This window comes from Prosopis cineraria, unplaced genomic scaffold, assembly GCF_029017545.1.
Source record: "Prosopis cineraria cultivar Desert tree isolate PC_DT_omini unplaced genomic scaffold, ASM2901754v1 PC4, whole genome shotgun sequence".
Taxonomy (NCBI): Eukaryota; Viridiplantae; Streptophyta; class Magnoliopsida; order Fabales; family Fabaceae; genus Prosopis; species Prosopis cineraria.
The window spans coordinates 16,206,908-16,234,860 of record NW_026555335.1 but is presented as its reverse complement, the minus strand read 5'-3'; the positions used below and the strand labels follow the sequence as shown (position 1 = coordinate 16,234,860).

General features: G+C 31.7%; 1 protein-coding gene across 3 annotated transcripts; it reads left to right on the top strand.

Annotated features, from left to right (window-relative positions):
- Positions 1 to 2,721: 2,721 nt before the first annotated feature.
- LOC129309090 (FACT complex subunit SPT16-like) lies at positions 2,722 to 7,430 on the top strand. Of its 3 annotated transcripts, XM_054950461.1 has the most exons (4): positions 2,722 to 2,882; positions 3,381 to 3,461; positions 3,744 to 3,833; positions 3,977 to 7,430. In XM_054950461.1, exon 4 carries the CDS (start codon positions 4,002 to 4,004, stop codon positions 7,200 to 7,202), a length of 3,201 nt encoding a protein of 1,066 aa, XP_054806436.1. In that variant the 5' UTR covers positions 2,722 to 2,882; positions 3,381 to 3,461; positions 3,744 to 3,833; positions 3,977 to 4,001; the 3' UTR covers positions 7,203 to 7,430. The 3 variants fall into 3 exon arrangements, with proteins under 3 accessions (XP_054806436.1, XP_054806435.1, XP_054806437.1); XM_054950460.1 differs by lacking the exon at positions 3,744 to 3,833; XM_054950462.1 differs by lacking the exon at positions 3,744 to 3,833 and having other exon boundaries at positions 2,729 to 2,895.
- Positions 7,431 to 27,953: the final 20,523 nt, after the last annotated feature.

Below are 27,953 nucleotides of genomic sequence, written 5' to 3'. Positions count from 1 at the left end.
AAATTATTTTGTTACTGAGATATTTATCTCACTTAGTGGTTATATTTTATAGGTGAGGGCTTCGGTAGGAGTAAGAGGAAGGAAGGGGAGACTGAAGAGTAAAGAGCATTATAGTATAGCTCTTCCCTTTCCTCTTTTTGGGTTTGTAATGAATATTTTTATTATAATGCCAACTTAGGAATATGACATTGTTTTGTTATCACTTGTATAAGAATAGGTGAAATGTGCGTATCTTGGCCCAAGATTGATGTTATTGTGATTTAAAAAGTATGCTTGGCCAAGATATAATTACAAGTGATATATTTGAAGTGATTTATATGTCAAACTGACCAAATCAATATGTGTGTTAAGTTTTATCTACCCCTTTGTTTTGTAGTAAATTAGGGGTTTGGTGGTCATCTTGAGTATGAATGCTTATTTATGTGATATGATTGACTTGTCATGTTGTGTGTGGTCTATTTGAGGTGGTCAAAGTGATTCCAAAGCTAATGGCATTTGGTAGTGTGTTTTGGACACTTTTGAAAGTGATTTGAGGTAAAAACAAACCATTTTGGTTTTAGTGTCCATCTTTTTAATGGATGATTATTTGAGTGTAAGACTGGTGCAATTACCTAAAGGGCTCAAGGGCTTCGTGTGAACACTTAAATCGCTCAAATCGAATATCAGATGGTGAAACGACGCTCTCCGAAAGTTTGGAGTGCTGTCATGACAGTAGGTATGTGTTGCGGCGCATGGTAGTTGTACTGCAACGCAAATGCCTCCTAAAGGACTCGTCCCTCTGTGTTATCCATCGTAGCGAACGAACTAGATTATTAAAATGTCCATTTGTATCAACTTGTTTTAAATGCTATTTGTTTTCCATGCTTTCATTATCATATTTAATTGATTTTGAACTATAATTTAAGCTCAAACAACATATTTTAAAAGGGTTTTCTTGGGATCCCATTCTTTTAAACTAATAACCTTTTAAACCCTTGGGTTGTGATAAGTTTTGCTTAATATTTTAACTAATCCTGGTTATCATGACAACGTGTAGAAGTGTTGTCCTGGTAATGTCAAGGCGGACATTACATGATCACTATGAGAGGGTAGGAGTTCATGCTAAGGTAGTATTATTGTTTGAAATCCATATGAAACCTATTGACACCATAGAGCCTCTGGTGTTCATTTATACTTGTTTGAAAGACTCAATATTATCTTTGTGATAGATTTGACATACGACACCCTAAGTATTCAAAAAGGGAGAATCAGTAGTTCAAGAATGGGTGAAGGTGCCTTGGTCTGGCTGTCTCCTATAATTGGTGGGTTTAGGCCAAGCTAGTTATATAAATTTGGTCTTGTTGAATTGTTAACCTACAAAATCAATCGAAGGAAATAAGGAGGATATAAGGGGAGAGTTGATCATGCCTTGTTTTAGATGAAGTTACGTGAGTATGTTGCATGTGTATTTGTATAAATTGTTCAATTACCACTTCATATGCTCATGCACTATTCTAATATACTTGTAGATAGATTAGATTATTTAATTATTGAGATATCGTTCTCACCCTCGTGGTTATATTTTATAGATAAAGGCTTTGATTGGGGTAAAGCGAAGGAAGATTCTTCTAGGAATTAGAGGAGCTAGCGATTGTATAGCTTTATTATTTTAGCACTTGTGTAATAGTATATTATATTTATGCTAACTTAGGACATACATCATTTTTGGGGTCATTTGCATGAGACTGATATTTTGATGTATTTTGGTCTAGGATATTGTAATTGTGATGGAAATTGCTGTAAGAAGCCAAAATACTAGTACAAGTATCATTATTATATTAATTGTATGATTATGGTTGGCTATAGAATAATTATGTTGAATTATGCTTACCCCTTAATGAATGTTAATTTAGGGGTTATGATGGTCAATTTGTATTTGAGATGTATGTGTGTGAATATAACTACTTTATTAGGTGGATTGTGGTTCATATGAGTTAGTTCAAGTGATTCCTAATCTATTGGCATTTGGTATGGGGTTTCAGATACCTTTAAACATGTTTTGAAATGAAAGTGTCTTTTTATATCTCAGGTGTCCAATTTAAAAGTAAAGTATTTTGTTATAGAACCAGAACTAATAGCTAGTGGCTTAATTAGCTATGTGTAAACGTTTGAATTACTCAAATTGAACGTCTAATGGCAAAATGATGCACTCTAAAAGTTAGTCTCAAAGTACTATCATGACAGCATAGGTGCATCATGGTGCAAGTTACAATGAGGAGGCCTCCCCATCTATGCCATTTGTCACAGCAGGTGACACCAGCACCGCAGTCAATTGAAAATTCACTAAGTCGATGTGGGAAAATTACAAATGTATATTGTGAAAATAACATATTTGGGATTTCAACATTTTTTATCCTATAGTCCTTAATTGTAATTTCAAAATTTTATAATCTTTAATTAGGATTAATGTCCTTAAAGGGTCTTTAATTATCAATTTCTTATAATTTTTTATTTAAAATATAAGACACTTTATAATAATTAAATCACTTTTTTCAATCTTACTTTTTCTTAATTAGTATAAAAATATTATTATAATTATATTTTTTTAAAGTTAAAGATAAAAATAAAAATACGTATTACTTTTTTATGATTTAAATAATTTTTTTAAAGATAAATGACACGGTTGAAATTATTTTGTAATGAAGTGTGGAAGGAGTACACGTTTACCCAAATATGAATTAAAGGCCAAATTTGCCCGAGCGCCAAAATAAAAGATGCTGGAAGTTCTTCTTCGCTGACGAACAGCTTTAGGACGAAGAAGCTGGTATATTTGTGGCGACACAGTCTAGCCGAGGGCGAGTAAGGCAACGGCGGGCCCACGACGTCGATTTGGACGGAAGACGGTGAGGATATAGTGTAATTTTGCTGATGCTTTGTGATTCAACAATCGGAGTTTGATTAGGGCATGAATTTCTATCTCTTTCATCTAATGAATTTATATATCTGTGGGAAATGTTTAAAACATCATCCTAAACTCTCCTGTAGAAAAGCAAGAGCTGTGGGGGGCACTGGAGCGTAGGTTTTATCATAGAATATAACTCCTTTTAGTTACATGCGCATTTGATCTAGGAGTAGTTCGGCGGTGAAAGAAGTCTTATATCAATTATTTATTGGATTTTTCTTCGATTTTTTTATCCCCTGTGAGAACATGGGGAAGAATTACTTACTAAACCTTGGTTTACTGATGTAAGTTATTCCCAATCAACTATTCTGTGCTGTGGCCATATGTACAGGAGCATCTTTTTTCAAAACTTATGTTGGTTTCTCCTAGAACTTAGAACTATGTTCTACAATACATTGTTATTTTCGTTTTCTTGATGGTGTAACATGGGTGTTCCTAGGTTTGAGAAGAGACAAACAGTTCAAGGCCGTGGAATCTCGATCCCGGACCACTTTCCTAGGGTTTCCACTTTCTGAATTATGTGAGTATTCACTCTAGATTACAGATTTGCTGCCTTTAAGCTTCTTATCCGCTGGAAATTATATACTAAAATCATTCACTCCTTGTTTACAACATTCGAAGAAAATTTTCATTTGCTTGCAAGGTCTCAACAGAAGTTCCAAGGAACTTTTCCTTTCCCTTTTGACCTTGGTTGTTATTTTCTGTGTGAAGTTTTGGCAAATCAAATTGGAGGCTAATGGAATGTGTTTATTTTGTACTTTTTAATGATTTTATTTATTGTATCATCTGATATTTGATGTAGAAAATTATAACGCCCCATGTGAGAGGGAGAATATTGAAATTATGATTCTATTCTGTTGCGGTTCTTTCTTTGACAAGAAAAATGAGAATGGTACATTATTTCAATACTTTCTTTAATTTTATCTCCTATCTAAATGTGCTGAAGCAGATAGGCTGGTCTTGTAGAAATAAAAATGTGTATCTGAATTGTCTGTTCAATTGTTTATTCTACTCACTGTGTCTTTTGCTTTCTAGAAACTGAGCAGACCATTCTGTGCTAATGGCTGATCGTCGAAATGGAAATACCCAACCTCCTAATGGAAAGGCTGGTGTTGCAGGAAGTGCTTATTCTATTGATCTAAATACATTTCAATCACGATTGAAATCATTTTATTCACATTGGGATGAACATAAAACCAATCTCTGGGGTTCTTCTGATGCAATTGCCATTGCATGTCCTCCACCTTCAGATGACCTGCGATACTTAAAATCCACTGCTCTGAATTTATGGCTGCTTGGTTTTGAGTTCCCAGATACAATTATGGTCTTCATGAAGAAGCAGATTCACCTGTTATGCAGCCAAAAGAAGGCATCCATCCTGGAGGCTGTAAGAAAACCAAGCAAGGAGGCAGTTGGTGCTGATGTTCTTATGCATGTCAAGGCAAGAGATGATGATGGGGTTACTCAAATGGATGCTATATTTCGTGCTATCCGTTCTCAGTCAAAGGTTGATGGTTCTGATACTCCTGCTATTGGATACATATCAAGAGAAGTCCCTGAAGGAAAACTCCTTGAAACATGGGCTGATAAATTGAAAAATACAAATTTTCAACTTATTGATGTGAGTAATGGGTTATCTAGCTTGTTTGCTGCTAAGAATAATGAGGAGCTAACATCAATTAAGAGAGCATCATACCTGACAACAAGTGTGATGAAAAACTTTGTTGTTCCGAAGCTTGAGAATGTAATTGATGAGGAGAAGAAAGTTTCTCATTCTATGTTGATGGAGGAGACTGAGAAAGTTATACTGGAACCTTCAAAAGTCAATTGTAAACTGAAGGCAGAGAATGTTGACATTTGTTATCCCCCAATTTTTCAGAGTGGTGGAGAGTTTGATCTCAGACCTAGTGCTGTCAGCAATGATGATTTACTTTATTATGACTCTGCCAGTGTGATTATATGTGCAGTAGGAGCTCGGTATAAGAGTTACTGCTCAAACATAGCTAGGACCTTCTTAATTGATGCAGGCTCCCTTCAGAGTAAGGCTTATGAGGTTCTTCTGAAAGCCCACGAAGCAGCCATTGGTTCCTTAAAGCCAGGGAACAAGATCAGTGCTGCATACCTTGCTGCACTTTCTGTTGTAGAAAAGGATGCTCCTGAGTTGGTTTCTAATTTGACTAAATCTGCTGGGACAGGCATTGGCATCGAGTTTCGTGAGTCAGGTTTGAATATTAATGCTAAAAATGAGCAGATAGTAAAAGAAGGCATGGTCTTCAATGTTACACTTGGTTTTCAGAACATGCAGAGCGAGAGCAGCAAGCCAAAGAGCAAGAACTTTTCTATGCTTCTTGCTGACACAGTAATAATTGTCAAAGATAAGACTGAAGTTGTAACTTCTCTGAGCTCCAAAGCTCTTAAGGATGTGGCATATTCATTCAATGAGGATGAGGAAGAAGAAAGGCCGGCCAAAAAGACTAAGGTCGAAATCAATGAGCCAGTCATGTCTAAAACAACTCTTAGATCAGACAACCATGAGACATCAAAGGAGGAGCTTCGAAGGCAGCATCAAGCAGAGCTTGCTCGTCAGAAAAATGAAGAAACAGCAAGGCGGCTTGCTGGAGGAGGAAGTGAGACTGGAGACAACCGTGCTGCTGTGAGGACTTCAGCAGATCTGGTTGCCTATAAGAACATAAATGACCTTCCCCCACCCAGAGACATGATGATTCAGATTGATCAGAAGCACGAGGCAGTCCTTTTGCCTATTAATGGAAGTATGGTGCCTTTTCATGTGGCTTTCATTCGAACTGTTTCAAGTCAGCAGGACACCAATCGCAACTGCTACATCAGAATTATTTTTAATGTTCCTGGGACCCCTTTCAGTCCTCATGATGCAAACTCAATGAAGTTCCCAGGTTCTATATATTTGAAGGAGGCTTCTTTCCGTTCCAAGGATCCAAGGCACATCAGTGAGGTGGTGCAGTCCATTAAAACACTTAGACGACAAGTTGTGGCCAGGGAGTCTGAGAGAGCTGAGAGAGCAACCTTGGTTACTCAGGAGAAACTACAGCTAGCCAATAATAGATTTAAGCCTATTCGGTTGTCTGATCTTTGGATTCGGCCTCCTTTTGGTGGACGGGGAAGGAAGATACCTGGTACACTTGAGGCTCACGTGAATGGATTTCGCTACTCAACCACTAGGCAAGATGAGCGTGTAGACATAATGTTTGCCAACATTAAGCATGCATTTTTTCAGCCAGCAGAAAATGAAATGATTACACTCCTGCATTTCCATCTGCACAACCATATTATGGTAGGAAACAAGAAAACCAAGGATATCCAGTTTTATGTTGAGGTAATGGAGATGGTCCAGAGTGTAGGAGCGGGAAAGAGATCTGCCTATGACCCTGATGAGCTTGAAGAAGAACAAAGGGAGAGAGACAGGAAGAACAAAATCAACGTAGAATTTCAGAGCTTTGTCAATCGGGTCAATGATCTATGGGGACAACCTCAATTTAGTCGCCTTGATCTTGAGTTTGATCAACCTTTGAGAGAACTTGGCTTCACTGGGGTGCCTCATAAATCCTCTGTATTTATTGTTCCTACTTCAGCCTGTCTTGTCGAACTGATTGAAACACCTTTCCTTGTTGTCACTCTTGGTGAGATTGAGATTGTGAATTTAGAGAGAGTTGGTCTTGGGCAGAAGAACTTTGATATGACAATAGTATTTAAGGACTTCAAGCGGGATGTCCTCAGGATTGATTCCATCCCTTCCACTTCTCTTGATGGCATTAAGGAATGGCTTGACACAACAGACATTAAGTATTATGAGAGCAGGCTAAATCTGAATTGGCGACAGATACTAAAGACAATCACCGATGACCCCCAGAGCTTTATAGAAGGTGGTGGCTGGGAGTTTTTGAATTTGGAGGCTACTGATTCAGAATCTGAGCGTTCAGAGGAGTCAGACAAAGGTTATGAACCATCAGACCTTGAACCTGAGTCTGAATCTGAAGATGATGCTTCTGATAGTGAATCACTGGTGGAGTCTGAGGATGAGGAGGAGGAGGATTCTGAGGAGGACTCAGAAGAAGAGAAGGGAAAGACATGGGAGGAGTTGGAGAGAGAAGCGAGCAATGCAGATAGGGAGAAAGGGGATGACTCTGATAGTGAAGTAGAGAGGAAAAGAAGGAAGATGAAAGCCTTTGGCAAGTCACGAGCCAGTCTGAGTAGTAGTGGTCGCAAGAGAAACAAGCTGAGATAGACCATTATTTTTGTACATTTTTACTTGGTCTGTTTGTTGTCTATTTCAGCTGCTACCAAGCTGTTGCTGTTAGAAGCAGTATTTTGTAATTTGCTTTATCGTTGTAACTTGGATTTTTGTTTCCATTATATATCACTAGGCACTTGATGGAATCCTTGAATCCAGCTTTTTCTAATTAATATTGTTACATGGCTCTCAATTTTGACAGCCCTGTATCATGTTAGGTTTTCCTTGTCAGTTGCTCTAACTTGTGTGCGTCACTGCGTCTTGTTATGATACCTGTGAAGCCACTCTATGGATAAATTTGCATCTTGTGCTTGTTCCTTCGTATATCATCATAAACAATTTGTAATGATGCCACTTGGATGCTGTACTGGAATCTGAAACGAAGTCCACTTGTCCAGATTTTCGGAAAGTACACAATTACCCTTTTCCCTGTACCTTATTTTTTTAAGGAGAGCCTTTCAAGGATATGGCCAGACTAGTTCTTCATATCCTGGCCCGAGCCACTATGAGGGCTCATTTGGTTCTCTGCTGAGCAAAAGTGAATTTGTCAGAAACTCATTTGATAAAAGTGAAGTCAGTAGCAATGGACGTTCGATAGAGTTGGTAAGGGTTATTATTGGTATTTTTTAGGGTGAAGGTTCGAATTTTGGAAAGTGATAAATGTGATAATTAACGCAACCTTAAAGAGGTCGCTCATCAGTACTTCACTACCACCGTAAGATCTCCTTGCAAGGGTCTAATTAGTTTGAGGTGAATAATGAACCAAGATATCTCAAGATATCAGATGGTTTATATTGAAAAAAAAAAAAAAAACAAAGTGAAGTTAGTATAGTGATGGAATTTATGTATGGATTTATTTATTTATTTTTAAGTGAGTTTACTAAATTGAAACTTTTTCAGATTAGAAAAGTGATTTTAAATATACAATTATCAAAAAGGATATTGTTTTATGATTTATAACTTTTGTTATATAAATGCTTCATATTAAAAATGTTTGAAAAATATATACAGTAAAAATTTTAAATAATGTAAAATTTGATATGTTAAATAATAAGGACAAAACCATTAAAAAAAAGTTTAATATATTAGACAAAAATTATATAATAGTTTAATATACAGTAATATTGAAAATCAACACAACTTACTGCTTTGTCTATAATGTGTTGTGATTTTTACAACGTATTTTTCAAAAAAAAAAAAAAAGGAACTGAACTGATATTAATTTGATTTGTCAAAAACTTACATGCTATTTCTTTTTGTGTAAAAATAAGGGAAAGCAAAGCTATATATATATATATATGTATATAAAAAAAAGGGGATTATGTTTCAAAAGCACATTTTAAAAGCTTCAATCAAGTTGATTAAATTTGCTTTGAAGCTTCACTTAAATGTGCTTTTGAAAGTCATTTCAAATAACAATTTGAAACCATTCAATATTTCACTCTTTAAAAATAGGAAAACACTTTTTAAATGTAAAAAGTTGGAAAATCAAAGGGCTATAAATAGATGTGAAAAATCTGTTTCATTTGTTAAAAAGAAAAAAAAAAAAAGAGGATGCAGATATTGTGATCCAATCTATGTAAAAATACAATGCAAAGGATTTGAGGTATAGTTTTTAATGAGCATGTAAATTTGGTAAGGACATCATGTTTGTTAATAAATTTATTGTGAAGTGGGGTTAATTATTTTTTGAGTAAAATATTTTGACTTCCTTTTTATTTTATCTTAATTACATATACGTCCCTTCTATAATGTCTGCCTTAACATTATCAAGACAATACTTTTACACGCCGTTATAATAACCAGGATTAAATAAAATCTCAAGAAGATGTTATCATAATCTAAGGGTTTAGAAGATAATTAGTTTCTAACAATGGAATCCCAAGAAAACTTTTTTTAAAATATTGTTTGAACTCAAACCATAATTAAAAATTAATTAAGAACAAATACGGAAACATGAAAATCAAACCATTTCAAAACAACCTAAAACAAACCTTTTTTCAAAAATCTGGCTCGTCCGCCACGGCGCAAGCCATGCCCATCACGATGGATGGCACAAAGGGACGAGTCTCTTGAAGGCCACTTGCGCCATAGCACCTACTGTCATGACAGCTCTCCGAATTTTCAAAGTGCGCCATTTTGCCATTTGACATTCGATTTGGGCAGTTCAAGTGTCCACAAGAAGCTCTTCGAGCCCTTTAACTAATGTCACTAGTCTCACACTCAAATAATCATCTGTTAAAAAGATGGACACCCAAACCCAAAGTGGTTCGTTTTCACCTCAAAATACATACAAAGGTGTCCAACTCACAATACCAAATGCCATTAGCCCTAAAGACACTTTGACCACCTCAAATGGACTATACACAACATGACAATTCATTCATATTACACAGGTAAACAATCAAACTCTAAATGACCATCAAACCCCTATTTGACAATAACATAAAGGGGTGGATAAAATTTAACACACATATCAACTTGGTCATTTTGGCATATCAATCACTTCAATTATATCACTTGTAATTGTAACTTAGCCAAGTATACATAACATCAACCTTGGACCAAGATACGTAGACTTATCACAAAATCATACAAGTGATATCCCAAAATAATGTCATGTTTCTAAGTTGGCATTGTATGTTGACAATATTCGTTATAATACCCAAAAGAGAAAGGGAAAGAGTTATACTACAATGCTCTTTACTCTTCAATTGTCCCTTCCTTCTCCTTGCTCCTACCAGAGCCCTCACCTGTAAAATATAACCACAGGGTAAGATAAATATCTTAATAACAAAATAGTTTACTACTATTAATTAACATGCACAACCATAAAGGAGTAAAGCTATAACACTCCAAAATATACTTTTAGGATGTTACAACATATTCCTTTTCATGAATACAAGTCATTGATAACTAATATGATCATTCTACCATCTAAGCCTCCATATCACCCCAACTGAAATCATAAGCTCTTGAACTAAGTGTACATTCACAATAGTTCGAGCTCACCTTCAGTGGTAGGATCACTTGGCTAAAGGTATCCTATCCCATTTTCAAACTATGATCTCCCCTTATTGCACACGAATCTGGGTGTCATTACTCCAACACTGTATCATTGTTGCTAAGGAGCGTCACTCTCCAACATTGTATCCCGCATGGATACTAAGTAGAAAATCTCCAACACTGTGCCTCACTTGACACTAAGGAGATACATGTCATATGGACTTTCACTATTCCTTCCTATGGGTGAATTCCCACCCCCTAACATGATTATGGTCACACTCATCAAATCTAACACATACATTTCAAATTTCTCAACTAGTCCATATAAAACTTTCATCATTCTTATCATTCCCAAATAGTTTTTCATGCACAAAATCACATTTCGCAATATGCAAGGTTATCAAATCCCAAGTGATAAATTTAATATATTTACTCACAGATAGTCAAGCAATATAATCAAATAGTGTAAATTATTTCATTACCTCAACCCTTTGTCACACAAAAAGGGTTATCGTTGCTCAATATTAGCTCCACACATTCTATATGCACGAGGTAGCTCAAGCAACATTCAATCTATACAATCAAGTGACAATCATCAATTATCATTTAGGATAAATCCTAAATTTTTTAGGTTCTATGTACTCATAACACTCAAATTCCTTTTCTAACAATATCAACCATTTCCAAACACTCTAATCATCCTATTAAACATTCCAACACACCAAAATCACTAGCCAATTCCCCACATTATCTCAAAACTTTTAGATTATGCCTAAGGTTCATTTAAACTCTCAACAAAAATTCTGAGTCATCACAAAACTCATAAACTTAGGGTTAGAAGCTTGATTTAACTCCTTAAGACCTTAAATAAACTAACGGGTTTGGTCTAAACGTAAAGGAACCGATATCAAGCCCTATACCACTTAAGTCAAAAATTTTGCATAAATGGGAAAAGAAAGGAATGTGAAACTTACCCAATAGTGATTTAAACTCTAAATGGTCCTAACGTGGCCTAGAGATTGTGCCTAGTAGAAAACACTCTCTTCTCTATCGCTCTCTCATTATCTCTTTTTCTTTCTTTTGTTTTTGGTCTATTTTGTATCTGATAAGTGTTGATTTTGTGCATGTATCGCAGCGCATTGATGCGCCTGTCGTGGCACATGGCATAAATAGTTCCACCAAAATTTAAACTCTTTTCTATGTCATGGCCTGCTCAAATATTGACCTAGCCCTCTTCTAAAGCTGTCCAAGGATCTAAAAATTATATTAGTCTCCCATAAGCCTCATTAACGAATAATTTTTCTAAATTGATCAATTTATCCTTGAAAACATTGATAATTACTAATTGAGAGACTTAGAATGTTACATCTTTTATTTTAGAAACATATATGAACCTCTATTATAAATAGTTACAAAGTACAAACATTCTCTCGATTTTTAAATTTTTATTTTTATCTACTCAACCGTTAGCTAATTGTTAAGTTATATATTGTGAGACGTAATGGCTTATGACATTATATTTAATTTAAATTTTAATGATGATAAATATAGATAAGTTAACTATATACTTATGCCTAATTGTTTTCATATATATAGTAGTTAACTATGACTATAGAATGAGTGTTTTAAAGTGTTTTAACCTATATTGTTTCATATTATACATGAGATTTGGAAAATTAATTTTACATCCAAGGATCTCCGAAGTATTATCTTTTAAATAGTGGATATAAGGTTTTTTTAATTTGCATAGTACTATACTCTTTATATCTATATTTATATACATATTGATACTTGAACTAACCATTTTATTTATAATATATCATTTAAGGTTGTTCAAAGTGAAGATAAGAGTGAGCATGATGAGGAAGAAACTAAAGTCATTATTTGCATGCTACACTCATTATTGAAGAATATAAAGATAAAGAGAAGGATGATCTATGAAAAGCTTAAGAAGAATGAAGATATTCATACAAGCTTGGATTCACCTTAAAGGCCTTGGACTTGATAAACTTGATAGGTATAATATCCTCACGCTAGAAGTCTTTATGTTAAACTCATTGATTTAGATATATAATATTGGCTCAAAATATTTTAAATCAAAACACACATTTTAGTGGTGAGATATAATTTTCTATAATTATATTTTTCATCTTTGATCATATATATCTCACAAGATTTAAAATATTTTGATTATTAACTCCATAAAGTTTTTAAATTTATTCTATTTATTCAAAATGAAGTTATGTACAAAAAGATATAATTTTTAGAAGTTAAGTATTGAGATATTAATTTTCCAAATGTTTAAATTTAACTCAGTCTTTTGATATATCTCATACATTACGTTGAATTTAAGTGTGAAACTTGTTTTATTGAAAACTAAATTTCAAGAGCTTTTTGATGATATATAATTTTCTAGATTTGAAATTATATTAAGTGAGTTATAACCTTTCTAATTTTTGTGAAGAGATACATGCCAATACATGCGTGAATGAAAATGGTATCCATGCATGAAACAACCTTGAAATGCTTCAATGTCTCATTTAAGCTTGAATCCCCACTACATCCACACGTTGATCGATGCTTGGATCAGGTCAAGTGATTTTGAGCTTTAAAAGAGATAGCTCATTCAAGCTTTGATCATGATTGTCCACCCTTGATTAAGAGGTACATATAGCTCATCCATATTTGGATCATGTTTGTCCATGCCAGAATGAGAGCTCTGCAGCATTAAATGCATTTCACAGAAAAAGTGCTCTTTTACCTTTACTTCACTCTATCACATTCCCAACGGCCATAAATAGTTATTTTATGTCTCTAACAGCTATTTCACTTTATGGGCTATAATATAAAATGCCAAACTCATTTTAACAAGTGATTAAGCTAAAAAATTATTAAGTTATGAGATTTTCATTTTTTACTGCTATTATATGAAAATCATTATTTTTGAACTAATATCATTTATATCTTCATCTTTTGAGTATTAGAATTTCATTACACTCATTCAAGCTTTTAGGAGAGTTTCAAATGAGTGATTTACATATTCAAAATCCTTGTAAAGGTGAGGGAGAGATTTTCTTTGTAATCAAGAGATGTTGTTCTCTTTAAGAAAAAGCTCACTAGTATAGTGAGCTGCTGTAATGGCTCACTAGTGCTTGGACTAAACTTATGATTATACTATGGTAGCAAGCACCCAAACTTGTGATATAGTGGAGAAATCTTAAAGGTGTTCTGAGGATTGGATGTAGGTTCAAATGATCAGAGCTGAATCAGGATAAATCACTATTTGCAATCTCTCTTTCTTATCTCTTTAGATTTGCAGCAATATTAGTTTATGCTCTGTTTTAGTATGCATAATTGAATTTGATATATTTACATGATCTTACTTAAACTTTCACTTTGAAATTAATTTTGCACATATTGAGCTTGTAAAAATTACCTTAGCATTCTTGCAACTAGAATTTAAAACTTGAAGTTGCTCAAACTTACTCCAATACTTTGTTTCATTGGGAAAAAGTTTTAAGGCACCAAAAATTCCATTAACACCCAATTTACCTCCTCTTGGACGTATTTTCATATCTAACACATATGTTCGACCAAAATACTACTTCTTTAAATATAAGTATTGTCTAAAATCATTCAAATAAAAAAAATAATGCATGAAGTCTTTTTACTTTTTATCTATATTTTAAAATTTTCAGTTATATAAATTATTTATTTAGTAACATTTTCTATAAGTTAAACATATAAATTGGCCAAAATAATATTTTGAAACACCAAGTTAAAAAAATGTAATGAAACTAAGATTTAATATTATAAAGTACTCAATATAACTTATATTTATTTTAAAATTTTTAATTTTAACACAAAATTTAAGTATTAATATAATTATTTAAATTTTTTAAAATTGGGAAAGAAAGTAGACAATTATATCATAAGGGTAAAATTAATAACTTTAAAATTTTCAACATAATCACACATAAAAAATTAAGTATTTTAAAATATTTTATAGAATATTCCTAATCGTATTAATAATTGAACGAAATTGTATATTTTAAAAATAAAAATAAAATTTCTATAATTTAAGTAAAATGTAAAAGAAGTCACTATATTTTAGTCACTATAATTTGAAACTCGTGATCGATTATTAGGCAACTTAAATCAATTTTTTTGAATTGATGTTTTCTTTGCTTTCTTAAAAAAACATAACTTTAAGTTTTTTTTACTTTTTGATGTTTTAAGTCTTTATACTTTTATTTTTTAATATTTTAGGTCTCTCTAAAGTCTCTGTATTTTATTTATGAAGGGATCTAAAACACTCAAAAAAAATACAAGAACACAAAATTATATATTTTTTCTTTTTTTCTCGATAATTTTGAATTGATGTTTTCATTTATCCATTAGGCTTGGAATTCTATCTTTTGTGGGCAACCGTATTGCTTGTAATTAAAAAATAGCACCTAGTAGATATTTTAAGATGGGCAAGACTTTGGCAGTTAGCGTTATGCTTAACATATTTTAGCCAATTAAATCAATATTTAGTGCATTGTAATATGTTAATAATATTCATAACAAGAGCTTGCTATGGAGAGTTATTGCAACTTTTAGTCCCTCAAATTTATTTTAATTATTAATTTGATCCTTCAAATTTAATTTTTATCAACTTAACACTTTAAATTTATTTCATTTATCAATTTGGTCCTTAATATTTAAAAATAAAGTAATAATATTAAAATTTGTTAACATGGATAACAGCATATTGATAACAGCCATATAAATGAGTAAAAAGAAATATAAGTATTTAGGTAAGGAAAAAAATAGGCTATGAAATTTTAAAAAACAAAAAAAAAAAAAAAAACACATTGTAATGAATTATATTGATAAAAATTAATTGATTTGAGGGTTTCTTTGATATCATTTAGTTAGATATACATGTTAAATTATCAATATACTTTACATATTAGATTATTTTAAGAGTTAATTTATGTTTTAAACTTTAAGAACTCATATGATAATTTTTAAAAAAATATATAAGAAACAAAATTGATAAAAATAAAACTTGTAGGATCAAATAACTTGAGGGATTAAAAGTTTCATTATCTCAATAATAATTTATAAAATATTTATATATCTTGATTTAATTTAAAATAAATATCTATGTAAATTTTTCTTTTTAAGATTTAGATTGATAACTTACCATTGGCTGAAAATAAAAACAGATGGAGAACTTACCAGTTGAATTTATCTTTTCTGGTAAAAGAGTACAAGGCAAAAAATGTAACTTATGCATATAATTAGTACATCATCTTGTATGTCTCATATTTATAAAATCAATTAGAGTAAAATACAATAATTTTTTTTTAATTTTGCTAAAATTAGAGACCTCATATCTATTTTTAAAACTTACATTTTTAGTTCAATTTTTAGCTAGTGTTTAATCCCAATATTTTTGACCCGAAATTAACTCGTCCCAACTTATTATCGGGCATGAAGACGGGTCCATTGAGATTGGGATTTCATAAACACCCTTAATTCTTGATTCTACATTAATTTAATGGTATATAAAATATTTTAGATTATTATAATAAGTGTATTTGGCTTTTGTTTGTGTGGTAAAAAGTCAATTATATTAACAAAAGAAAAGGAAGTCTACAGAGAAAGTACTAAAACAAGTCTATTAGAATAACAAGAAAGCCCAAAAAGACAAATAGTTGGGACCGCATGTTCGAAGGGCACAATTATTAAAGTTTTTCAGAAGCTTTGAAATATTTTGATCCACAAGTTTTGATATCCAAATTTTCTAAAAGTTGACTCACCAAAATGATTTCAGGAGAAGCTCTTAATCCCAAACAAGTTGTATTTGGCTTTTTTTTTTTTAATTTTAACTGAAGATTAAATATATTTGATTGGACATTTTTTCCTGGAGTCACTTTTCTTTTTCTTTTTTCATCTGGTTTGTGTATATATATATATATATATATAGAGTTTGATTAAGTTTCTATGTTTCGTTTAAAAAAAAAATTAAATTTCTATCTTGAGACCCTTGACGAGTGTTAGTGGCTCTAAACACCTTTACATGCTTCAAGACTGGCTTGCCCAAGCAATCCAACATGGAGCATCGCTGCATCTAGAAATTAAATCTTTATTTTAAATATATATATATATATATATATATTATTCTTTTAAATAATAGATTTGTTATAAATAAATCTTATAAATTTTTTTAAAAAAAATAATACAGTGACGCCTCAACCATGTCTCTTGAAAGTTGGAACTTGATTTGATTGTATCCATGAGTGTTAAAAAAGGGAGAGGAGTATCTCCTTTTCTTTCTCTTTTTTTCCTCCACTTTCTTAATTTTTACCCTTCATTCATTTATAATTTAAAAAATTATTTAATAAAATGATAATGAATGATAAAGATTTAAGAATTACATGCCTGAACTTCAAATATTTTTAACTGTGAATTACCACATTTCAGTTATAACTTATAAATTTGTGAGAATTAGTTATCAACAAAACTGACGTAAATGTCATTCTCCTATTTTATGAATAATTAGTCTTGTTTTTCGGACCAGCAAAGGAAAGCATTCTATTAAACAAAGGAAGAAACAAGAAGTTCAACAAAACCGAAAAAGAACAAAAGCATGAAAACGACAATCAAACTGCAGGTTAAAGCAACAATAATGCAAAATGAGCATGCTCTGCTTATCCTATGCAAGGGCGCAGTTAAAATTTTTTATTAGGATGGATTAAGATGACAAAAACATATATAATAATTGAAAAAAATTATATATATATATATATATATTACTGACATAATATAAATATTTTAACTACATTAGTATTCAAATTTACAAATACATAACGAAAATAAATATATATTTTTATTTGTAAAGTTTTGCTGATCGATTTTTTATGACATAAAAAAAATTAATTATCATGTCTACAAAAATTTTTTTTAGCAATTTCCTCCTCAATTCAAACTATAATTAAATTGGTGAAAATTTCACATTCTTTATGAGTATTGAATGATTTAAATACATCCTAGAGATTTAAAGTTCTATTCAATCTAATAAGCTCTATTATTTGCTTATTAAATTTGTTATTTAATTTTTCAATTGATAATCCTAGAAAATAGATATATCAACACAGTAATTATGTTCAACTGTCAAAAAATCTTTATGTGATAAGATTGAAATATATCATAATAAAAATTATTCATATCATAATTTCAATAGCTTGGTTGTTACCAAAAAAAAAATTATTTTCCTAGAAGAACATCTCAACCATAATCTCGTAACTTTAAAATATAAGTAATTTTATGATAGATATCAAGCATGTAGCATTCAATTTAGCTTGGGATTTTTGCTGCAATACTTAACAAAGTTTGTTATTAATAATTCTCATAATTTTTTTCATCAAACATAAAATTAAAAAAAAAATCAAATGATATCAATGGTTTATGAGCTTGTGTAACATTATATTGTTGAAAATAAGTAGATCCTATGATTATATCCTCAAACTACTAAAATAATTATGATATACATGTGTAAAAGACTACATATATAATTAAAATGAGAATTTATCTACTATCTCAAGACTTCTATAATACGCCAACTTAGATTTAGAAGCCAAAAATATATTAACCCTTACATTTTATTAATAAAAAAATTAAAAAGTTAGGGGGCCATGGTCCCTCTATCTCTATGCCTGATCCTATGCCTTTTCTATATGTTTCCTCAAGTTACTAGTCCATAAAAGGAGGATACTTGAGACACTAGAGCTATTGAATATTTGAGAATCATATCAGTCAGAGGAGGTGGTGGTGAGATCATCTAATAGGTCAGTTCCAACTCCTTTGCAGTCATAGCAACCTTTCAAACAACACAATTTCCATTCCTAGAAATGGAAGAGAGAGATAAAAATCAAAGACTCAATATCAATAAGCATGTCTTGCAACATACTTTGGCAAACCCAATCACAAGAATGAAGTTGTCTCTTAGTTAGAGAATTAAAGAGAATCTAGCAATTAGTTTCAAATATCACAGTTGAAAGTATGAAATTTCTAGCTAACCCAAAACCTTACTCACAACAAACATTTCATCTATAAAACCAAAGCTTGCATATATTTGTTCCATCTATCCTTGAATAAATCTACTCTCATGATCTATACATACAGTTCCCAAGCCAGCAATAGAAGAATATCTACAAAAGGATACATCACAATTAATTTTAACTGAACTAGGAGTTGGGATTGACACAAATAATTCTCATCCAGTTGCTATAATGTATAGGCACTGTGAGTATAATCTCATGCATCCCAAAACTCCTTCATAGTACTATTTGTGAGAACCACTGGTGTTGGGGGATTAGTAGGTATATCATTAAAAGCAAAATTGTATCTCTTTTTCTAGATATTCCATCAAACAAAAAAGGCCATATAGGCCATATCATAGTCCACATCATCGCCTGCAGTATAAAACAACCCTTTAAACCATTTTAAAAATTCTATATAGCATTGAAATTTATAAAGATTCTTAAGGGCTTCTAAACCAAGCAACCTTTACCCATTCACAAGATAACATGTGTTCAACAGATTCAATAGCATCAATCTCTTTAATAATTTTCATTAAGCCAAGTCAAGCTCATGAGATGGATCTTGACACATATCCTATGGGATGAATAGTTCTAGCTCATATGAATTGTGCCAGCTCATCTTTGGCTCTAAACTTCTCGATCATTTTTTTGTCAATCTGTGTTTCCCGCTTTTGTTTTCAAAATTGGTTTTTATATATTCTTCCCTCCCTTTTTCAAATGTGGCTCCAATCGTTATGAATGGGGCATATGTTACATCCCTTTTCTTTTCACATAGAATAGCTTACATTGAATTGTGCTTCTACATTTGTTTCTACTTGGGTTCATTGTTGGTGGTTACAATGCTTGAGGACACATCAACTGTGATTGGGTTTTTCTTCATTTAATGTTTCCTTAGTGTTGGTTTTCTCTTCTTGGATTTATCTCTTGGTGTTTGTGAAGTGTGCGGTTTCTTTTGTAATCCTGCTTTCAATTTAAGTAATTTTATTTTCTCCTTATTTGTCTTCATTTTTTGCTTAAGTTGTTTCATTTAATATGATGCTTCTGTTCATTTTTCTATATCAATGCAACCATCCTCATCTCTCAAGCAATGCATGGTTGACATCAACTGAGTGTCTTCCTCTATTTTTCCTCCTTTCTATTAATTACTTCATTAAACATTATTTGATTATTGTCTTTTCCTTTGTGTAAGAATTTATTGCTATCACCTACTAAGCATTGTGGTTGCCTTTATATTCTCATGTTCCTCTTCTCTTCAGCTTATACCATCGTCTTATGATATCTCTACTTTTCCTTGGAGATTATTTCTCTCTAAGTGTTATCATCTCCCTCCCTCTTTTCTTATCATGGGTTATGTTTTTACCTAGAAGTTGATTGACCTTCATCTATTAAATACTTGCTAGGAGATTTGTGTTTGAGTAGACCATGCTTTTCCAAAAATAGAGCTTGATATCTGTGGAGCAAAGCGTGGTTGGTCAAATAAGTTTCTTTTACTTGATTTTATCTTGGTTGATAACCATGTATGATGATTTTTTTTTCTTTTCATCTGTGTTATTATGTTTGGGTATTGGGTGTTAATTTTATTTGTCCTGTTTCTTTTGTCATGTTTTTCTAGTGATCTTTACTGACACTTGGTAGGGTGAAAGGATGCTTGCTTCAATCATCAAGGATTATCTCATCCAGGTTTCTTTAGATATAGGGAGGGGGGTAAGTGCTACTATATCAAGGGTTTTATTATGTAACTTAGGAGGTGAAGGAGTGAACAATCATTGCAAGATTACGTTTAGACCTTGGATTGAAGTTGAGGAGCGAGACATCTTGATGTGATTATTTTTATTAGATATCTATTTACTCGCATGCCCATAATATAGTTTTCCCTCACCATTGCAAGGCAATGCTTTCCTCCCTTTTTTTCATGTGATTGTTTTTATCAATTTTCTATTCAATTTACTTGTATGTTTATAAATTGAAGTTTGGTGTTTTATCTTTTATTACATCTTCTGTGCCAATAATTTCATTTTTATGTCACTTTTAATTATCAATTTTGTTGCTTGGGTTGATATAGAAGATCAAGTCAATCAAATGCCAAATGCCTGATGCCTTGCCTCAGACTTCCTTATTTCTTTTAAGCGGCTTTTTAAGATTATATTAAAGAAATACAATTAATATAGATGATTATTTAAATTTAAATTATTTATATAAACCCTTGATTTATTTTAGTAATTAACTTTATCTTGAAATTTTAAAAGAATAAATCCATAAAAATTGTTAATATAATTCATTTTAGTTTTTTTTTGCCCAATTTCTATTTTTTCTCTCTAAAAATTGTCTAATGGTTGTGACCTTCGGCAAAGGACATTAAGATGCTTTATTTTTAATTTTTTTTTTACATTTTTAAAGTTTCAGTTTAGTTGCATGTAATGATAGAAGATCAACTCAATCAAATGCTTTAAGAACATTTTTTTTTGTTTGCCCACTTTCTATTTCATTTTTCTTAGCACCATCTGATGGTTGTGATCTTTGTTAAAAGCCATTGAGGTATTTTTTTTTGACATTTGTGAAGTTTCAATGATTCAATCTTTCTTCCCACCTTGTCTTTGCTAGTTTGTTTCTCTTAGTTTTGCTGAGGTGAATAGTTGTTTTATTTAATTTTGTCCTCTCTCTACCACTAGAGTTAATATTTATAATTTATCTCTCTTAACAACACTCATTGCTTGCCACTACTTCCTCCAACCTATTTCTTGATCACCACTGTCATAAATAAAACTTCTTTCTAATCACATTAATAACATTGCAAAAGCATTTGCCATTGCTATATATCTCTTGTGCATTAACCAAAGTAAGGTTTGCAACCAATTAATTAATCAACACAATAATTTGTGTTTTCGACTTATCTTAACTATCACTTTCTCTTGTAATATGTATTGGTTCCATTTTTCTTTCCTATTATTTAATTGATTTTTAATTCTTTATTTGTTTGTTTTCCTTTCACTTCAATTTTTTTCTAGTTCATTTTCTCTCACTCCAACCTTTATGTATACTCCTCATCTCTTATCCTCTCTATACTGATCACATCTGTTCGTAATCAAAAATCATCCTTTCAATTATTGCATGGCTAATCCTGGTATTGATAGATGGAGAAGTTAAGTGCGTGTGGCTTATGTTTTCTTCTACAACTATGCATACACATGTCATTTCTACTATGGTTTCTTTAGGAGACTTTGCTCCTTATTGACCACAAGGTTGATAATACATTCTTTGCATTTTTCATTACGTTCACCAACCATTTCAACTCTCTTTTCATTATCATGACTTGTAGGAACCTTTTTTGAACTCTTTCATTTCTTAGGAAACCATATGGGCACTATCATTACTTAAGAATGCCTTGTGGACTATTTTGTGGACTATTTTGTGGACTATTTTCTCCTATTGCTTACTAAAGGCAACTGTTATCTAATTAGAAACTTCAATGTTGAATATTAAGAGGATGAGGTATACCACAAGTACTAAATCTATTTCCATTTGAGGACTATTGTTAAGTAATGTCACATTACACTTCCAGATTTCTACCTTGAGCTTGTTAACATTGGATACCTCAAGCAAAGCTTTACACTTGAGAGATAATGCTTCGATTGGTCTTTGTTCTCAATGCATTTTGCTTCTATTCACAATATCATTTTTTTATTCCTCGACAATTCAATTATGCATTTTATCAATCTCCCTTTCTCATGTGATAATTTCCCACTTGTGTACATGTTAGTCTCATCATTGGTTTTCATGGTTCACAATATATGTATGTATGTATGTATGTATGGAAAGCTTATTCGGATTCATCATTTAAAATTGTTTGGAAGGCTTCAGACTTGACTTATCAACTTATTTTGACTGTGAAAAATTCACAATAACCTAACTTCTTTTGCTTGCATCTCATTCACCTCTTAAGTATTATTTCTTAAGTGATTTAGAGATATTAAATCTAGGCTTGAGCAGGTTAAGTACTACCTGTATGGAGAGTATGCTATGGTCATAGCTCATAAGTTTAACTATCATCTCAATAAGGATCCATTGATAGTTACTATCCTCTTTCTCTTGAAATTGTTCACAGAAGTAAGTGTATTATGAATTTTGTCTTTTGCCTTGCCTTGATTTCCTATGTTACCTATTTACTTATCATATGTGTTAGTTGAAGTGGTGTTGACAAGCTTTTCAAGTGCCGTGATGAGAGTTATGTTCAACCCTCAGAAAATTTTTTTAGTACAAGATGGCCATGACAACTGGTGCTTAACAATTGTGTGAAAAGAACTACCTATAATAGACATTGAATGAATATCATTGTTTTAACTTTGGCTTCATCTATAAACCACTTCTGAACTTTTTGATATGCAGCTCAATAGTAGAGAGCTCTTTGTCAATATCTACTCTACCTTATCTATTATTGTACTTGTTTGTGGATTTTGGCTAAACAATGATAATATAATTAATGACAACATCTTTATCTATGGTCTTCATTATATACGTGCACCCTTTAATGTCTAATATTTTCCTCCCATTTTATACTCAGTGACCACTTTCTTGTGCAATCTAATATTATAACACCAGAATTGAAACATTCAATATATGCCTTTCAAAAATTCTTTTACATCACAAAACATTTTTTCAATCCGACTGTAACTTCGTCAATATATGTATGCACTATGTTTTAGAAAAATAGTTCTCATTATTTTAGCTAATATGTATGTACTTAGTAAACACCTTTAATAGAGTTTTTCTTTCTTTTCATCCTTTATTATTCTATACTTCAATTTTCAATACAAATTTTTATCATTATGATCTATAATTTTGCATTAAGAATATTAATTTTCTTTATAAATATTCATTTTCTCTGGCAATTTTTTTCAGTCTCCTTTCCTTGCAAGATTTATTGGAATGTTATTGCAAGCTTCCCACCTCAAAACTAAGCATTAAGGTTTACTCCATCTGAAATTTGGCTTGCACTTTTGACATTATTTTTGCAATATCTCTTTAGTTCTCTTGGAAATATTTATCTAGTAAACTATATTTACTTATCATCCAACAATTTGTCTATTTATAGAATTCATTTCTTCATCAATTCATTATCAATCCCATAATTCTTCTCATCCTCAATTCACATTTTCATTTCTACATAAAATTTATTTGGACATATGAATCCTAAACTTTTTTCTCAATTCTGCTCATTTCCAACAAAATTTCATCATAACCATTTCTTTTGTTGAATCTTTCTCAAGTTAACCATCACTTCATAATTGACTCATCACCATGCTTCTTTAGATGTCAATTTATTCAGCCTAATTACAATCAAATATCAATCAAACTATATTTGTTATGAATTGTGTCTTTAGCTAAGCAAGATAGCATAAGTGACTTCTTAGCATAATGCTTTCTAGGCAAAGTTCAACTAAATGATATTTATTCTTAAAGCATGTGCTTTTTGGAGTGTGGTACTTTAGTTAATATGCCATTGTTTGTTTATGAACCGAATGATATTGTGGTATTAAACTTCAACTATAGTTCTCATTTACTAGCCAACTAAAGTTCCTTTTATATTTACAATTATATTTATTTTCCTTTTAAACCAACTAAACAATCTATTTGCACTTCTCATAGCATTCTTGGCCCTCAATATATTCCATCCCATAATTAATTGCCTCCATTAAGCCTTATCAGCTATCAATTCATTTGTATCATAATGCAACTAGTGTCATCATTCCTACTAACATCAATTCACAATTGTGGCTGCTAATTACTCTTTATTGAGTCTACCTTGAGACATGTTATGCACAATCAAAATAACATATGAATGAAACATGTAGTTCATGGGAAGAATGGGTTTGAATATTTTTAAAAAATTTTCACAAGAGGATCAAATTGGCTATCAAAGGATAAATCAAAAAAAGGTTGATCATTTAGCTCTAACTTTATGAAATGAATGTCATCTATCATTTTCATTTCATTAAGTGCTTGAAATGTAGCCTTAAATAAGAAGTGCAACCAATTCTAGAGGAATGAATAACTAAAGAGTACTAATCACACAAAAGAGACGTTAAGGCTTCTTCCAACAAGGATAAGTGCCACTATAATCCATTAATTCAAGGTAAAAGAATAATTACTTCTCACCTATTCAATCTCTATAGGCACTTACATTTCAAGAATTAAGATTCAAATCCAACAACTCAATTATTAAAACAACTCTAAACAACAAAAGAATAAGAAACATTTTTTCATACAATTTTTTTAAATGAAATAAAACAATGAAAAAAAAACTCATTTTTTCTCCTTTCCCCCAAATTTGAATCATCCATTATCCCTAATGCATGCCTAGACAAAAGATGTGACAATGAATATCAATAATGAATGCATGATAACAAGTGCGAGGTGCAGAATTTTTTTCAAAGCAAACAACAACAAACAAACTATTTAAACAAACCAAACAAACTAAAACAACTACTCTTTCTACTAGGATGGTCTCTCCCATACTTAAACTCCACCCAATCATCATGTCAAACTATCAAATAAGAGTAAATAAATCATAAGTCAAGGAGAGAAACAACCTAATTAAGGAGGATCATAGTTGTGATGTGGAGACTCCTTAGCATGTGTAAACTCGACCCTCTTGAAAAGGTTGCATAAATGGCTATTGATTTGAAGCATAGAACCTATAGCTTCATTTAAAAGTTATAAGACATCATATGAAAACATTTTGGTGAAAAGGAGAGCATCCTTCCACTTAAATTTCAACTTTGCAACCTTATGAATATATTTTATATGGTAGACAAGGACTTAGTCACCCTCATGAAATTCTTTCCTCAAGACCATCTTGTCATGAATGGGTTTTGGCCTCTCTTTGTAGATCCTTGAAGATTCATAGTCGCCTAATTGAAATTCTTTTAGCTCTTAGAGTTGCAACTTTCTTTTTATAGTTGAACCTTTTAAGTCTAAATTTAACTTCTTAATGGCCTAATATACCTTGTTTCAATCTCAATTGAAAGACTAAGAAAGCCTTTCAAAAGATACTAAGCAATGAAGCATGTAATATAGTGGCAACCTAGATCATCTCTCAAAGAGGTGTTTTAAGTAAAAATTAATAGTTTATAAGTTCACAAATTAATTTTCTAGAATTGATTGTTGTGATTAAAGTGTCTTAAAAACAAGCTTAAAACCTAACCTAGTAAAAGAGTGAATTCTTTATGATGATGATATCTGAAGTTAGACTTTAACTAGAATCATGAACACTAAATATATTCATATGCTCTCATTCTTCTTCCCCTTCCCAGCCAAAAGAGTCACTAGGAAAACTATCCCTAGCAACAAAACTTCCTTAGGGTCAATCCTTAAGCTTAGGACTAGTGTCTAATTCTATTCTCTAATTTAGTTTTAAAGTATGGTTAGGTGTTTAATGATTCCCTTAGCACAATAGTTCTGCCAACATGACAGTAACAAGCAAGACTATGTTTGATTACAATTTAACCCACACATACTCTTTAAGACTATAAATAACCATGTGGAAGGTTAATTTACCAAGTAAACATTCACAATTATGAAAGAAAGCAAGGTATAAAACCTCCACTTAAACACATAATTAGTCCACACTTAACCTTAAAGTAGAACTACCATAGTAATTACAACCAATTTAATCAACAATAAAAGATATTATGGTATAAAAGGATCAACCTTGACTATTTGAAAACTCATAACGTTAAGTAAAAAAACCCTATAAAGATGGGTTCTCATAATTCATTAAATCTCAAAATTGAGCTTAAAAGGTCATTTTGCCATTATAAATCAAATTAAAAGTGTTTGGGATGCATGAAAAATAATTAGGGTTGAAAACAAGTCAAAATAAGATAAAAATGGTCATTTTTGCTTAATAAGGTTACTTGGTTGCGGCCAAAAAATATTAAGCTGCAGCCAACACTTCCAAGAAAGTTTTGGTTGCAGCCAATTCTCTTTTGGTTGTGGCCAAATGGTCTCGAGAAGCCCTTAGTCGTAGCCGAAAATCTATTAGCTACAGCCAAAGATATGATAGCAACTATCATGACAGCTTCACAACTATAAACTTTCAATATGTATAAGTTTTGACTTGGACCTCTGATTAAGGTGATTCAAGTGCCCACATGTCAAAAATTGCATAATCTAGCTAATGGTTTTAGTTTTATGTCAATCTAACATTAGATGAAGAAGTTAGACACTTAAAACCAAAATTTCACATTTTTACCTCTAAACCATCAATCAAGTGTCCAAATCTCAAATCATAAGCCATTAGCCCACACAAGGGCTTGAATCACACTCAATAAGTCCTAATACACTTGTATGAGTAGTCACAATCATCAAATAACTTTTAATACAAGAGTTAAACAACCAACCACCATAAAGCACATAATAAGGGGGTGAAAATGTAATTATTTATATTCAAGCTAAATAATCACTCAAAATATGCTAAACTCATCTGATTGTCAAGATATACTTTTTCAAACTACGTTAGCACACTACCATGATTAAATTAAGGGTTTGAACCCTTCTATGGCTAAGAAAATTAAAAAATGACTAAATTCAATGTTTAAGACTCCAAATGCAAGTAGGCTTTAAAAAAGCATAAGTCAATATGAAAGACCCCTAGTTGCCAAATATTATATTCAAATTATACATAAAAGATAAAACTAAAGACATTACAATTGATCACTCAATCTCTAGCTTTATAAGCCTCCCCTTTTCCCTTAGCTTAATCCTTGCTTGTAAACATTAAACTATGGGAGTGAGATAAACATCTTAGTAATCAAGTAATTCAATCAAGCATAATAAAGTGTGGCAATCATGACAATTAAGCATTTAACATCACATAAGGCAAACCAACATTATTCACAAAGCATTTTTATAATGTGTTTCGCATGATCAAATGCAACCGCCTTATACCACTCCTTATATCATCTAACCAAATCCATGGGCTATTATCTCATATAGGTATAGCCCATATGACTAGACTAGCCCCGCTCTCTAATTGTGAAGAGTTACTAGGTCAAAGGCTCCCACCCTCACTCTCGGACTATGAATTCTCCCTACTTAAATTTTAGGGTGTCATAAGTGTTTGACCCACACCATCTAATTTAAGATCGGTGATACTGAGCATCATGCTCGACCTTTGTCGGACCTATAGGTTGTCAGCAATACTAAGCACATATAGTGATGAAGTATGCCAACAACAGTGCACAAACTCAATGGAGGCTACACCACGTGAATTTTCTATCATCATTCCTCTACTATGCTAGGGTGATCTCTCACCCATCATGATTATACAAGTTCAATTAACATATGTAAATCTAAACTTATACATATTATAGTGATTCATCATCATCATAATTTCTAGAATTTGCATGCTTGTCACAATTTACACCACACTATAGTTTATAATGGCTCGTTATATAATCAACTCATAGCCAATCAAAGCCCAATCTATATTTCAAATACCAAATAACTTCTATATAAATATAATCACCAAATATTTCATCACAATGAGTCATGTTTCATATTTAGGTAATAGTTTAAAATCAACATATTCATCCATAAGCTCATTTCAAGCTATCCATAATAATGCTTAAAGTGTAAATTCAAA